We start from the raw sequence: 16,632 nt of genomic DNA on the forward strand, positions 1-16,632 counted from the left end.
GCCGATGACTGATGCTTAACTGACTAAGCCACCCAGGTGCCCTAGATGAGTCCTTAAAAAAAAAAATAGTTGCATAACTACCATATTTTATTTTATAGTTCCCCATTGTTGGACATTTAAATTGTTTCCAGTTTTTCTTTTTTAAATAACAAACAACAAATCTAAAAATCTTTGTTCATTTGTCTCTGTTTATATGTAGGGAAAAATTTTAGAAATGCAATTGCTGGATTAAAAGGTGTGTACATTTCAAATTTAATTGCTGCACTTAGCACTTCTAACAACCACCCTATGGGATCCTCTCCAGGTGGTTCTATGACCACATTTAGAGAAAAACTGTTCCAGCGGAAAGAACCACACAGATAAACATCAGTTATGTCTTAGGACTTTCCCCACTTAAAGCCAAGAAAATAGAGATTTTCCAGAAAAACACACTGACCATCTTTAAAGAGGACAAAATTTATTTCATCATATGTAAATAAAAATGACTTAGATACATGAGGAGAACACGATAAAGCACACAGGATAAATATACAACTAACCCTTAATAATATCGTCAAAGAACTGTAAAGAATAACATAGTTTAAACAGGCAGTATGCATATATTTGCTGTAATTCCTCAGAGCATTCTCTTTTATTCTGTTGTCAACATGAATACTGCAAGCAGGTTTTACTGTTTTTGTAAAATAGGAACTTCTGATTCGGTAGAAATCACTATTCCATCAATGCAGAGTCAACGAACACCTGTATAAATTGCAGATCTCACTTCGGTATAACGAAAGCCAGGGAACTAGAAAAAAAAATTCCTGTTTAAGATGCACAGCCGGCAGCATGAACATCAGAATGCATTGACTAGAGCACCATTGAAAATACTTCATTTGGTGTTGTCTGAAAATGAAAGTCATGGAAGTCATGTAGTCAGTTTTAAAACACACGTGTTTTCTCAATCTCATTATCTGAGTTTACAGTAAATATATATAGAGAGACAGCATTGTCGCAGGATTTAAGAGTACCTTTATCAAAATAGACAGCTGGATTCTTAAACAGCAGCCAAAGCTGTGATGATAACAAATAGATCATTGTGTTGAACCAAACAGAGGATGACATGCAATTTATTACCTATAACAATTTACAGGTGGTTCTTGAGTTATTAGAGGTAATATTGAGTGTGTACACTAATCATGCTTTTGTTTCTCCTTTCCATTAGCTGCCTTTTATTATTATTGGGATTTTGGTGGTCCCTTTGATTATACAAACCCTTCCCACTAGACATGAGAGCAGGAAATAATGGAGATGGAAGAAAAAGGAAGCTTGTCCCTGTAATTCCTTGTCAACAGCTCTAAAGCGTTCAGTGGAGGTTAAGTCTGAAACTGCTGGCTAAAACAAAGCTTGGGGTAACACTCTGTGATTCCAATTGTTAGGATTATTCTTGTCTCTAATTACCAAGGATAATTGAGAATGGTCTGTGCTCACTTTAGATAAATTTGACCCAAGACTTGGCAATGATATGAAAGGATCTGTGTGTATGTGATGCGCAAATTGTGAGTAGAAATTGAAATAGTTCTAAAATGTGTGTAAACAAGTAAGGCAGCCAGAAATTTCCAAATGATTCTGGGGAAGAACATTCTGCAGTTTGGCTTAGAAAAATAGAGATCTCAGATAAAGGAAGAACATCATCTGATGTCACAGAGTACAGTTATGTTGTGTATGAAATGAGTCAAGAGACCAATTTTCAAAACCGTGTCGAGCTCAGACAAATGTATGGTCTATATGACAAGAGGCCCTGGAGAAGTGCTGTCAGTTACCACCTACTCCAGTGTTAGGTGCACAGAGGTCTAGACCAAGGGCATTCCATTTCTGACCCTCACGACTTGATAGTCTCACATTTTGGATCAGTAACACACTTCCAAGATGATTTAACTGCCAATATACAACCAGCAGTTTTGTCTCTGTTTTACTATGCAGGAGAAACTCAGAAAAAAATTGTGTGAACCCCGATTATGCTCATAAACGAAGAGGTTAATGATACAAATGAAAGTGCTTGACTCCTAGCCCTTGATTCAATGTTTGTGTGAAAAATATGACTTTTTGCTAAGGAAATTATTATTATTTATCTAGGTTTTGAATTAAGATTCAGTTTATAACTAATTAGTACTAAACTAGAATTGAGGACAGATGCTTTTCTTAGAGGAGGGTTGAAAAACTATACTCCCTAGCTGCAGAATTCTTTCATAAAAATATAAACTATGTTTCTTTCATTGTACTAAATGTATCAGCTGTGAAATTGGAGCCTGCCTTTGCTTTTCCCTAGTAGATCAACAGCTCCCTGTAATAAGTTCTGAAGGCCAATCAGATTCTTGTGCTTGAAACCCATTTACCTGTAAGTTTTCCAGAAGCACTTAGAGAATTTATTTTCACTGTACAAAGAATAGATGAGTTGACAAGACTTTATTCCTTGTCTTTGTTTCAGAAGCTGTTTCTAAAAACCTTAGTCCCATTGGATGATGAGACAGAATAGATTTTGTAAGGGCTTTTCTACCAATTATTTAATAGGCCGTCTTGAAGGACGTTGTCATCTTTAAAATGTACGTCATCTTTCATCCCTTCTGACATTGTTTCTCCCCAAACGGAAAGGCAGTGCTGCTTTCAAATGAAGTCCAAGGCATTTACAAATGACAGTGCTGACTACCAGACAGGCATTTCCCAACGATGTCATGGGCTCCTCACAGCAACCATGTGTGGTAGGCATGGGTCCCCCAAAGAAATCTTACAGGAAATGGAACATGACGCTACACATGTGCACCATCCATGTATTTTTTTCTGGATTGTTCTATCATTTGAATACACGGTTGAACGAGTAGAAAGAGTATCCCTACCATGTAAAGTAGGCCACAAATATAGAAGGAAAAATCATATTTTTCTGTGATGTCATAGATCCAGCCTGCAAAACAAAAAGGAATATATTCAGTGTAACCTAGTTGGAATCCAATTATTGTGACTATAAATATTTCTATAGGAATTTATTTCTATGTCATGTCATCCCCCAAATATATCAGTTTGCCATTTTTTAGCCCAGTCTACATAAGCCAGAGTTTCGCAGTGCCTGAGAATGGCAGGCATTTTTCTCCCAAGTTGCTAGAGTACCTTACAAAGTGCTTAAGGCAGGGAAACAGGAGCTGGCTGACCCTTGGGAGGATCTGGTTGGCAGACTTCAGAGTCTCTCAGGCCGGCACAAAGCCAGCAGGGAAAAGTGAACCTAATGATTTTCTTTTTTCACAAATACAACCACAGATCTTTTCTCAAACCTTCAAAACTCATCTGAAGAAGTTTCTAGGGTATATCAAAAGAAGCTGAGTAGAAGACATTTGAACTTACATTCCCTGTGGGATACTTGAGAGTAAACATCAGTTCTAGAAAGAATAAAATTTTCTATGTTTTACAAAATTCATATTTACAGCTATGAAACTTTTAATATTTCTATATACAAAGAACTTTACATTGTCAAGGATAGAGCCTTCAGTGCTGACTGAATGATCAGGTTTTAATACTATAATCTAAAACTTTCATATAATAATCTTATTAGGCACTCTGGAAAAAATGATTATATTTCATGGATTCCAAGATATCATGAATTGCATGATGCATCATTATCTTCTGTAGCAATAAGAAAGAGATGTCCTAAAAAAAAAAAAAAAAAGAAAAAAGAAAGAGATGTCCTTGTCAATGAAAATATGACTCCATGTTTTCCTGGGACTTTGTAAAATGCATTCCAATTTTAGAGATGTTAAAATGTGAAAGAAAAGCCTCAGAAACTATGAAATGTGATTAGGTTTCAGCGATTAAATCAAAGAATCAGTCACAGGTCAGAGTCCCCATGCAGCCAAACCATGTGAACTGAGAGGATTAAGCTATGCACAGGAATTTCATTTACGGTAAAAATGTAAATTTTGAACATTCACTTTTGTTCATATCAACAAGTATATTCATTAGCAAAGATACAAGGAAAATAGGAAGGATTTAAGGACCAAACGTTGCATTCCATGACCACTTTTCAAATACCATCTTTTAAAAAATATCCAACAGGCAAACGAACGCATAAATGCAACTCAACCTTCCCTTAGCAAATCGCTACAGGAAAGCCACTGCTTTTTGGTCCGACTTCCTGGCAATTGTGTGTCATCTTTGTTTTATTGGGTCTCGTGCATAATTAATGTGCCGGGGTGAGTCAAAGTAGTCATAAAGAAAAACACTGGACAGCCTGAAATATTTATATATTGTAACCACTCAAATCTGTAGACTCCAGATCTCCTTTAAAAGTTAACCAACTTTGGGCGCCTGGGTGGCTCAGTGGTTAAGCCGCTGCCTTTGGCTCAGGTCATGATCTCAGGGTCCTGGGATCGAGACCCGCATCGGGCTCTCTGCTCAGCAGGGAGCCGGCTTCCTCCTCTCTATCTCTCTCTGCCTGCCTCTCTGCCTACTTGTGATTTCTCTCTGTCAAATAAATAAATAAAATCTTAAAAAAAAAAAAAGTTAACCAACTTTTCTGAGAGTGTTGTTTGAGACACACAAACGAAGAAAACACCTGACTCCTGAGATGGAACTTTAGTAAAAGGCTCTATCAGTTTTTCCCAATCTCTGATTTGAGACAAGAAGAACAAGGGAGATGAACCATCTAATCCAAAAAGCAAAGACCCTGGCTTTTTTTTTTTTTTTTTCCCTTCAGAACTGAATGGGAAAGGCACTGAGACACTGACGTCTGAGCAGGAACACACCTAGCTTCAGTCAGAGGCACCATGTGACCATCCCGCTCCGCTATGAATTACCAGGACGAGCCAGTCTACGGGCAGATAATGCAGCAAGGTCTGTGTCTACAAGCAGAGCGTGGGTGCAGTGTTGGTGGTATAGTGGTGAGCATAGCTGCCTTCCAAGCAGAGCGTGGGGCGGGATTATCTAGAAGCTACCATTAAAAACAATCAGTAAATACAAACGAGGTTCTCATACTCCACTCATCCCCTATGAAAGCCAATCTTGTCACTGCAACAGTTAAAACTGTTTTTATTTTTTTTAAAGATTTTATTTATTTGAGAGAGAGAGCAGAGCAAGATCGAGAGACCACAGGAGTGGGGGTGGAGGACCAGAGAGAGAGGGAGAAGCAGGCTCCCTGCTTAGCTTGATCCCAGAACCCTGGGATCATGACCTGAGCTGGAGGCAGACACTTAACCCGCTGAGCCACCCAGGTGCCCAGAATCTGTGCTTTTCTTATGATCGAGTGACAGAATAAACGATCCTATACATCACGAACACTGACAGCTGGAATGAGCAGAACTATCCATCTGCTGAACATGGATCCCAGAAATAGGACAAAGTCTTACCTGATTGGAAAATTAATTTGTACTTAGTTCAGAGTGTTTATTGACTTTTTTTGTTTGAAGTGGTTGAATATAGGTTCTGGGGGTCTGTGAAGTGGCCCTTACCTCTTTCCCCTGAAGCCCCCAGCTTAACCATGAGCACAAGTCACAAGATTTTAGAGTTTCAAACACGTTTTCTCTTGGCTCCTTGTCTGTACATACACAGTTCCCCCTTATGTAAAAACACCATCACTCTCAGCACAACCTAGCTTGCCCTTCCTCCGCTCCATCTCCCCTCTTGTCTCTGCAGACTTTAGAATATCCTAAGTATATTATACTTTATTACAGTTGTTAACTGAGTTCATTATGTTTTAAAATATTTTCTTTCCTCTAAACGTATAAATGTTTGAAAAAGGGTGTCTCAGTAACTCATGTGTCCTTTTTTCAAAAAAGGACTTGACCAAACAATTTCATAGTAAAGGATGGGGGTGGGGAATAATCCTAAATTTTATGTTAAATTAACCCCATAGGTTTCTCTAGTCTACCTTTCAGATTTATTTATTTATTTATTCTTTATTTTTAAAGATCCCATTTATTTATTTATTTATTTATTTATTAAAGATTTTATTTATTTATTTGACAGACAGAGATCACAAGTAGGCAGAGAGGCAGGCAGAGAGAGAGAGAGAGAGAGGGAAGCAGGCTTCCTGCAGAGCAGGGAGCCCGATACGGGGCTCGATCCCAGGACCCTGAGATCATGACCCGAGCCGAAGGCAGCAGCCCAAACCACTGAGCCACCCAGGCGCCCCCCCCCCTTTTTTTTTAAAGATTTTATTTTCATTTATTTATTTGACAGAGATCACAAGTAGGCAGAGAAGCAGGCAGAGAGAGAGGAAGGAAAGCAGGCTCCCTGCTGAGCAGAGAGCCCGATGTAGGCTCGATCCCAGGACCCTGAGATCATGACCTGAGCTGAAGGCAGAGGCTTTAACCCACTGAGCCACCCAGGCGTCCCTCAGATTTATTTTTAAAAGACTCTGGATCCTGCCCTTTTTCTTTGGCGCCCATTTTAACATTTCTGCCAGTTTGAATTGATTCCATTCCTGGGTCAGAGGCAAAGCAGGTCAGGAGAGACGACTTCACTCTGTGCTTTGATCCTCAGCACGCATGGATATGTCTTCGGAGAAACGATATTTCTGACAAGCTGCCCACCTCATTCATTCATCCTTCACCACTTCTCCCTACAGATCTGATCTCGATTCCTTGGTTCAGAGCCTGGCATCCTTGGCAGCCCCGATTCAATCATCAATTCAAATCAACAGCTTCCAAGAAAAATCTGGTTCCCTATTACATTGCATTTACTTTTCCTTTGAGTCTGTCAAATGAGGAATGATGGCTGTTTTTCTTATTTATTAAATAGGTCTTCCCAGCCTTTGATGTAAAACACTGCAAATTGTTGCTAGGCTGTTACATTTTAGGCAAAGAGAGGAGGTATGTGCAGATTCTTAGTCAAATCCGGTGGCCACGTTTTGCTATATTTTACACTGGAAACATCTAGAAAAGTAGGCACTATTATTACATCTTTACAGGAGAGGAACGGAATGCCAAACAATATTATAAATGAATTATATCAAGAAGTTCATGTTGCTAAATGACACAGCTGCAATGTCTGTTTCACTATCTGATTGTATATTCTTCACTTAAATGGAACTCTGTGATTGTCTAACACGCTGGTAAATGGTGCCAGATTTCTTAATGTCAGTAGAAGCCACTTTGAAAAATGGAAAACACATTCATTTCTGAACCCATTAGAAAAGAAAAAGGTAATGTGAACAATAATTTCCCCTGTAGCAAACCCTGCAAGTAATAATTCCTAGCCCATTTTGAATTTCTAGCAAGAATGTAATGTGGTAATTTGGTCACTCATACTGTAAGTCACTTCTGAACTATAAGGCGTAAAAGGCCGGACCTGATCTCATGGCAACGTTGGCTCCTTGGTCTGGAAAGTCAATGAATTAAATGCAGCGCAGTCAGGCAATGATGCTCTTGAGCATTCTTCCAGCTCATGACTTCAGTGCAAGGAGGAGAAAGACACAAATTTCAGCAACTCTGAGGTTGCTGGCTTAAAGACACATAACACAGCACTGATCTTCAAATCCTCATGGTAGCCTCTGACACCATTCATAGACGGTTCCTCACCGTTAATACAATGGTTTCTACCCTCCACAGTGGATGACATTCAGCTCCAGATCCACTTCTAGGGAGGAACCTTAAGCAGGCAGTACCCCTGACTGATGACGGGGGGTTTGGCGATAACTCCCTGCTTCTTATTCTTTTTTTTTTTTTTTTTAAGATTTTATTTATTTGACAGAGAGAGAGATCACAAGTAGGCAGAGAGGCAGGCAGAGAGAGAGAGAGGAAGAAGCAGGCTCCCTGCTGAGCAAAGTGGGGCTCGATCCCAGGACCCTGGGATCATGACCTGAGCTGAAGGCAGAGGCTTTAACCCACTGAGCCACCCAGGTGCCCCCCTGCTTCTTATTCGAATTCCCTTCTTTTCCACTCCAAAAAAGTGCACTGAAATGCTATTCAGTGAGAAGGATGTGACATGGGAATGAGATAAGGAAGCCATGATGGCCAACTTTGGTACTTTAATGAACACGGATCTTGAATTGCTTAAGCTGCACCTCACAGCTGTGTTGTGATGTTGCTACTGAAATCGGGTAGATCAGTGTAAAAATAACCCCAGACGGACCGTTAGAAGCAGAAAGTATGCCTGGATCATGAAAAGAACCATCAGTGACAGATTCCATTCCCACAGACAATATAGCTTAAGAAGAGAGTAGATGAGCCACTGGTAATGTCTGCATCCCCTTGATATTTCAGTTTAACATTTCTGGAAGGTACCATTGGTTGCCTGACCAACCCCCAATCTCCATTCTTTTCTCTTTTCCTCCCTTTAGTACAGAGGCTAGGAAGCTAATTATAGTTCCCCTTGAAGCTTGGACTAGCTGTATGATGCAGTTCTAGCCAATCAGATGAAAATGGAAGTTGGCTGCAACTTAGCCTTTCTTCCCATTTTCCTCTTTGGTATAAATGAAGATGTAGGGGCTGGAGCTTTAGCAGCCATTGTGTGGCCATGAGGCAACTAGCATGAGGAAAAGGCCAGGAAGGTCTTGGAGACACTGTCCCAAAACCATCCAGTATCTCTGAATACAGATCTTGGATTATGTGACACAATTAAATCTCTGTTTAAGCTACCATTGGTGGGATGTTGTCCTATAGCCAAATGTATCCCTGAGATAGAATTCTACACGCAATTGCTGAACAAGTTCTGACTTTACAGCTGCCAATATAATTTGCTGCACGGCTGTAGTTATTCACTCTCACCTAGAAATTCTGAGCCTGCGTCTCTGTGCACAGGCAGAGAACAGGAGCAACTTAGCCCAGGAGGGGCCCCCATAGGTGGCTACTGGGTTTCCTAAAATGCACCTTGGTTCTTAAGACTTTAGTCAGCCAGCTGTCAAGTTGTCAGCTGTATAGACAAAAAAACCATGATGTCTTGAACATCAAATTCTGCGGGGCACTTCAAAATAGAAGTGTTGAAACAAGCCTTCTGCCAGTGGGGTGAACACTTATGAGAGAGCTTGTCCCGGCTGTGGTCACCTGGCAGGCTCTGGGCCTCTGGTGGGCAGAATGCCCCAACCCTCTCCAGCTGCTCATGTCCTAATCCCCGAAACCCGTGAAGGTTACGTTAGGTGGCAAAAGAGACTCTGCAGATGTGATGTGATGGGGGTTATCACGGTTGTCCTGCAGACCCAGTGCAACCTGGGCTTCTTTGTCAATGAAAGAAGAAGGCAGAGAATCAAAATCAGAGAGAGGTCTGTGACTACTGCTGCATCACTGGCTTAGAAGAGGCTGGAAGAGGCTAGGAACCCCAGATGCAGGCAGTCTCTAGAAGCTGAAAAGGCAAAACAAAACAAAAAACAAAAAACAAAGAAAGAAAGAAGGAAAGAAATCCTTCATAGACCCTTCAGAAAGAACGCAGTTCTGTGGACACCTCGATTTTAACCCATTGTGATCTAACTTAGCCTCCTAACCCCTAGAACTATAAGATTATAAATATGTATTATTTTAAGCCGCTAAGTTTGTGGCAATGATGATAGCAGAGGCAAGAAACTCCTATGGGGCTAGATCCAGCTCATAGATGTGTTGTGTGGGACCCACACACAGTGTTTTAAAGATCTGAAACTGTCATGGTTCTCATGGTGAGCAATTCATTATGCACATGATTGTTGAACCCCTATGGTACACCTGAAACTAATGTAATGTATGTCAACTATATTCAATTAAAAATAAAATAAAATAAATTAAATTAAATTTAAAAAATCTAGAAATGGTCACCGAAGAGCCCAGAGTTCCTAGTTTTTCTTGGCTGGGGATGGTAACAAATAGAGGATTTGGTAATAATTTTCCATGTTTCTTGGTGACAGAAATCAGCTAAAGTTGGGTAGAAGCTGCCTCCTCCTGACTGGGGCAGGGGTTCTGCACTATTCCACTGCCCACTTTACCAGCCTGGCCAACTTCCCTTGGAGATAGAGACCAAACGTTCCTGTACATTCTGCTTGAAAGAATGACCATTACCTTGCTAACATTTACAAATGAGAAGTTGGGGGACTGGAATGGAAACAAAAAAGAGCATCTACAGAAATGGGAACTTCTTTCTTATTTATCTTGGACTTCAAAATATGAATGAGAACGCAGCCTCGCTCTCCACGTGTACTCTACGCTCTTAAAACCTTGCGTGGTTTACCTGCGAAAGGTGGTCCCAGCAGCGCGGAGATGCCATTGGCACAGATGATGATGCCGTAGGCGTTCGCCAGGTGCTCAATCCCCACCAAGTCTTCAGTCACTACCGGCATGAGGGAGAAATAACCGCTGGAAAAGCCTATCAGGGCGCAGATGACGGCCAGGCCAGCGTACGTGTGCATCAGGGGCAGAATAAAAATACTGAGCACAAGGGTGAAGTTGGCCATCAGGAAGACATTCCAAACGCTGATGCAAGGTAAGTCGGCCACAACGCCCAGGATCACTTTGGCAAAGATATGCACTATTGCTATAATTGAAGTCAGAGGGAAAACATCATTTTGCTCTGATAAATTATACAAATTGACGATTTCCGGGAGGTGGATGAAAGGGATGACGAAGCTGCTGTAGGCAAACAGAGCCCAGAAAATAAAGGCGACGAACATCCGATTGGTAAAGAGTGAGGCCGCCCCGAAGTAGCCTGAGTACCAGTCCCGGAAGCCCTTCCGGACTCTCACGGTCAGCCGGCTGGCCGTCTTCAGAACCCCGAAGGCGCAGGTGGTCTGTCTGTGCCCCGCCTTCTCCTGGCTCGCCGGGGCCGGGGCATCACCGCCGGTCTCCTCGTTCCCGGGCCCGCCACCCTTCTCTCCCGCTCCGCCCAGCGGCCCACTGGACCTAGATCCAGGGGAGTGAGCCAGCACGACCCGCGGATCTTTCCCTCCTGGGTCGTTCGGGTCTTTCCCCGGAGAGAGGGGCCTCATGAGCGCCCCGCAGACACACAAGTTTAAGGACACGGCGCCTTGGATGAACATAGCATTCCGCCATCCGTACTCCGCGCACAGGTACTTGAGCAAAACCGTCATGAGGAAGGTGCCGAACCCTGTCCCGGTGGTGCTGAGGCCCTGGGCGAGGGCGCGTCTCTTCTGGAAGTACCTCCCCACCATGACCACCGCCGGCAGGTAGGCCATCCCGCTTCCAAAGCCTGCGCGGGTTGGATGGGAAGAAAAAGCAAACAGCACAACATTAAATGGCCATATCCGGCATTTGCAGCATGTAGAGGTCATTTGCCATTCATTATATTTGTCCCTATGCTATTTCTTTCTTTCTTCTTCTTCTTTTTTTTAATCACACAGAAAAATAACGTTGGTAAAAAAGCAGCAGTGGGTAAGCACAGTTAGGGTCATTCACGGAAGCTTCCAGCCTATCATCTCCCTCCAGCATGGGCTCCTCCAATAATAAAATAAGCCAGCACCCTCACATCAGAATATCAGAATGAATGAACGGATGAGAAGGTAGATGAATGGAAGAATGAACGGATGTTGGGGCCCTGCTGTCCGTGCTAATTGCCTTAAGTGCCCAGGAAAGTATTTTTGTACCAGCGGATGGAGAGGAGGAATTCCGGGCAATTTGCAGAAGCCTCAGGAATGGGTTCATTTGTTCACAAATTAATAGGAAGAATAAAAGTAAGGTACCTAGAAATATACACAGTGACTGGATGTCAGAACCACCTAATGCTAATTGGCAGCTCTGATTTTCACTTGTATCTTTCTTAGAAAATTGGAACAGTTTGTAATTTCCGTTGACAAAATTAAAAGGCTCGTGGAGGAGACTGTGGGCGTTGGGGGCAGGGGACATAACAAAACTCTGTACTTTTTGCTCAATTTTGCTGTGAACCTAAAACTGCTCTAAAAAAAAGAAACCTATTTTAAAAAATGAAATGAAATAAAATAATATAAAATGCGGGCCAAGAGGTTGTGGGTTGCATTCTCAACTTCTAGATACAGACAGAGGTAAACCCTGAGACCCACTTCAGTGATCATACGGCCATATGGTTCTAATACTTAAGACTTCCTGACAACAGAATGGCAGCATGAGAGTACAAAAGAGACTTTGACCAATCTTGTTTCCCAGAGCCGAAGCCTCCTCAGTTCATTATCATTGAATAGTTTCAGAAATACTTGATTTTAAAAATAGACCAGAACGATCATATATACAACTATAAAAGTCATTACCATTAATTGAGGACCAATATTGGGCTACTTGCTTCATAGGCTTATGTAATTGGGTTTTCACAATAACCGGAAGTTAGCTGCGGGTCTACCTTTTTTTTTTTTTAAGTTTTATTTATTTAAGTAATCTCTACACCCAATGTGGGGCTTGAAATCACAAACCACAGATCAAGAGTTGCATGCTTTTCAGACTGAGCCAGCCAGGCATCCCTATGCCCTTCTTTTGAACCTCATGAGGAGTTAAGTTACTTTCCCAAGACCCTGCTGCAAGAAACTGGAGAATCCTGGGCGGAATTCAGACCCCACTGCCCAGCCTGTTCCTTATCCGCTGCTCACTGCCTCCCCCTCTAAACCGCTCATAGCCCTCCCCCCACCCCTGGCCCATAGGATTTTGAAGAAGGATTTTACTTCAACCTGAATTTCTAAAAGAAACCTCCAGAAGCAACCCGCCTCCTTTATTTACTTGAAAGCAGTGATATTTATAGCAACTGTCAGAAGTCAATGATCCTCAACCAGTCGTGAGGGTGGATACCCTTGTTTTGAGAACAATTAAGCTTCTAAGTGATTTCCAGTAGAGGTGGGGTCAGGTCCCCAAGCCCCTTTGCAAGCCTCAGTGAGGGTAATAATAATTACTTGCATTATGGGAGAAATAAGCATCAAGAAAACAGAACTGAACTGAACTCTGGATTAATTTTATGATGTTTATGTCCACAAAAAACCAGAATTTCTCATTTCCTAATATCTAAAGAGGCAGAGAAAAGTATTTAATAGCCCATAAAATACTCCTTCCTCCAATTGTAAAGCAAATCTCATGTACATCATTTCAAGTGCAAATATTTTAGTATAAATCTCTAATAGAAGAATTCTTTAACCAGCATAATCATTATATCTTTTTTTTTTTTTTTAAGATTTTATTTATTTATTTGACAGGCAGAGATCACAAGTAGGCAGAGAAAGAGGAGGAAGCAGACTTCCTGCCGGCCTGATGTGGGACTCAATCCCAGGACTCTGAGATCGTGACCTGAGCTGAAGGCAGAGGATTAACCCACTGAGCCACCCAGGTGCCTGCATAATTATTATATCTTAACTGATAAAATGAACAATTCCTTGATATCATGAAATATCTAGAAGGTGTTCACATTTCGAATTGTCTCATAAATGACTGTAATCTTAAAAAACCCGTCTCTTTAATCATGATCCAAATAAGGCCCACCCAGTTGCCCCTATTGAATCTTAATCCTCTGTAAATATTTTTTTTCTTGAAATTTAACTATCTTTTTTCTTGAAATTTGTTGACAAAACTGGGTCATTTGTCTGTGAAATTTGTCATCTGGATTTTGCTGAGAGCATAAGATAAGTTTAATTTTTAAAAATCTTGCTTTGTTACTGACAATGACCAACATCCTAAATTTAATGTGGTTATGGATTTCTAAACAACAGCAGAATAAAAAGATTAATAGAAAGAGAACTGAGGTACCCAAGCCTAAAAGCAGCACTCATACTAACTTAGTGTGAATAATGGATGCTCCCCTGTGTGAGGAAAAAAGAAATCCATGCCTCATGTTATAAGTATCTATTTCCCTGTTACACTATTCATGCCCTTGACAGAATCCCCTTCCTCATGTGGTTTTGCTGTCTGTTATGGGCACAATTATTCCATGAGCTTAAAGGACAGGCCTTGGGGATATGGGTTTTAGCCAAGTGGTCAGTCAAGGCCCCATTAATGTCTAGCCCTGGGCAGGGTGCTAGAACAAACAATTCTTCACCATAGCCCCCCCGGTCAAGTGGAGGAAAGAGGTCCAGATGGAGAGAGAAAAAAAAAAAATCCTGTGATCTTGGGTCAGTGTGGATGGGAGAAAATATGTCTTCAGAAGACAGGGTTAAGAAAATGGAGCTCTGCTAAGGCTGAAGAAATTCAGTCCAGACTTCCTTGGCTAACTAAGTTTGCTCAAACAGACATTCTTTTCCTGCTTAATAGAAGGATACTCCTACATAGTTTTAATTGTCTAGGTGTTAAAAAGAGAGAGAGAGAGAGATACAAACAAAACTGTCTCAAATGCTTTTTGGAAGGAAGAAGGATATCAATAAAGTTTTTTTTTTTCCCCAAATGCAAATTGTACAGTGAAATATATCTCTTAAGCACTTGCTTTTTAAAGACCTTCCCATCTTTCTTTTCTGTTAAATAGGGGCTAGATTGCCAATCAGTTTCCATATGCCTCCCTAATGACAGCTCAGGATTTTGTCTGTATAAGCTAACTGATTTAGCTGGATATTCCAGTTACATATAGTTAGATATATGTTTGTGTGGGAGGTGGATACATTTATTTTCTGAGAATTTCTTTGGGTTTTTCGGGTATAAAAAGTGGGAAGCAAGAGACTGTCTAAAGACACACTTTCCTTTCACCAGCCCTCTGATTTTTCTCCTACGTTCTTAGGTCCAGAAATATTTGTTAAATATATAAGTGAATGAATATGGAAACAAAAAAATGGGACACCTAGGTGGCTCAGTCGGTTAAGCATCTGCCTTCCACTCAGGTCATGATCCCCAGGTCCTGGGATCGAGACCCACATTGGGCTCCCTGCTCAGCGGGGAGCCTGCCTCTGCCTCTGCCTCTGCCTGCTGCTACCCCCACTTGTGCTCTCTTTCTCGCTGACAAATAAATAAATAAAATCTTAAGAAAAAAGAATAAAAAAGTAATATTGAAACAATATTCTTTTAAAAAAATTTAATTTAAAAACTTTAAAAAATTAAAAGAAGAATATGGAAACAATATTAATTGCAGGTCAATAAACAACTGCAAGAAATAAAGTTCATGTAAACAAAAGAATGTGTAAATGATGAGACTTAATCATAGGAATGTTTAAATGATGAGACTTAATCTCAAGTCCCAGTTTGTAGGATCAAGTCAGTCTGTATAATCAACCACTACCACATCCCATTCACGGGGTGCCAGGGGTCTGTGCAGGGACCCCAGTGTGGCTCTGTAGGCTCAGCAGGAGTGTTCATTTCCTCACCTTTAGTATGAAAACCCCTGTGTGGACTCTATGCATTGGAGTGCTTGGGGGAAAGTTTCTAAAACACTCACGGGAAACATCTTAAATTACTCTTGAAGAACTGTTACCAAGTCCTTCAGATCAATGGTTTCCAAACTATGCTTCAAAGGACAAAGAAGAGCTTTACGTGTAGATGTGGATCGGTGTAAATTACGGAGAACCAACTTGCCAACTTTTTGGTGAGCAGGTGTGTTCACGTCTCCTGCTATCATAAAGCATGCCCTTAAGCTCATTATAAGAATGTTACATTCTATATGACAATTACGTATTAGCTAACACTTACTGAGAACTCTATTTTGTGACAAGCATCATGCTAAGTGCTTTATACAGATGATCTTCTAATCATTTCAACAACCCTGTAAACCAAGCACTCTTAATGATCCCATTTTGCAGATAGGGAAACTCAGGTATGAGTAGGTTAAGTAATTTGCCCAAAGTCACCAGATAATAAGTGGTGGGGGTGGAGCAAGTTTTCCAAATTCTAACTTTTACCTCTTATACCAACACTTCTGCCAATGTGTCATTATTAGGACAGTAGCTCTGTACTCAAAAAGAAAGTCGGGCTGGATCTGGTTCACGGCAATCCAATTGTACAAGTAAGAAACTTCTTCTTATCTATGTGACTCCTGCTACCTGTTGATAAAGGAAATTATAGCTGGGAATGTATTTTGCAGAATGGATTTGTAAACCATGCTGCCTCGTAGCCAGTGACCTAGATTTGCTTTTTAAGAGTCTACATATATGTGAATTTTGCCGCTAGTTCATTCATTTGAATAGGGCTGAATGAGAAAATAATTATTCTATGATTCATGCTCCATTCTGTAGTTATTAAATGAGAGAATGTTATTAGTTTTCTTAATATTCAGCCCATTCATCTACCTCTGTATTATTACTTTCCTTTCCCTATTCCTCATAAGAGAAAAGACAAGCACTTGGAACCAATCATGAAAAATTTAATTAAATTCTAATAGGAAGGCCAAGTACACTTGTTAGGTTGTTTTTCCACATGTAAGGCATATTTAATATCTTATATTAAAAAGTATTTCTTGGAGTATATGGTGGGGTGGAGTGGAAGAAAAGAAGGACAAAATATGGGACGCTTGGGTGGCTCAGTGGGTTAAGTGTCTGCCTTCAGCTCAGGTCATGATCCCAGGTTCCTGGGATGGGGCCGCATCACCAGGCTCCCTGCTCGGCAGGGAGTCTGCTTCTCCCTGTCCCTCTCTACCCTCCCGCCCCATTGTGCTCTCTTGTACACTCTCCCAAATAAATACCATCTTTTTTTTTTTTTTTTAAGATTTTATTTATTTTATTGACAGAGAGAAATCACAACTAGATGGAGAGGCAGGCAGAGAGAGGAGGAAGCAGGCTCCCTGCTGAGCAGAGAGCCCGATGCGGGACTCGATCCCAGGACCCTGAGATCATGC

The 16,632-nt window shown here is 41.1% G+C and overlaps 1 protein-coding gene across 2 annotated transcripts in view; it reads right to left on the reverse strand.

The window, feature by feature from the left end:
- Positions 1-440: 440 nt before the first annotated feature.
- The window catches only part of SLC16A14 (solute carrier family 16 member 14), a 30,726-nt gene continuing 14,534 nt past the window's right edge, over positions 441-16,632 (reverse strand). Inside the window, exons 4-6 of one of the 2 annotated variants that reach the window (XM_059393675.1) lie at positions 10,153-11,127; positions 2,874-2,938; positions 441-787 (exon numbers count right to left, since the gene is read on the reverse strand). In XM_059393675.1, coding sequence (XP_059249658.1) covers positions 731-787; positions 2,874-2,938; positions 10,153-11,127 — 1,097 coding nt within the window. In that variant the 3' untranslated portion in view covers positions 441-730. Of the gene's footprint in view, positions 2,939-10,152; positions 11,128-16,632 lie in introns of both variants that reach the window. The other variant, XM_059393674.1, reaches the window with a different exon arrangement.

This window comes from Mustela nigripes, chromosome 3, assembly GCF_022355385.1.
Source record: "Mustela nigripes isolate SB6536 chromosome 3, MUSNIG.SB6536, whole genome shotgun sequence".
In the NCBI taxonomy this organism is placed as follows: Eukaryota; Metazoa; Chordata; class Mammalia; order Carnivora; family Mustelidae; genus Mustela; species Mustela nigripes.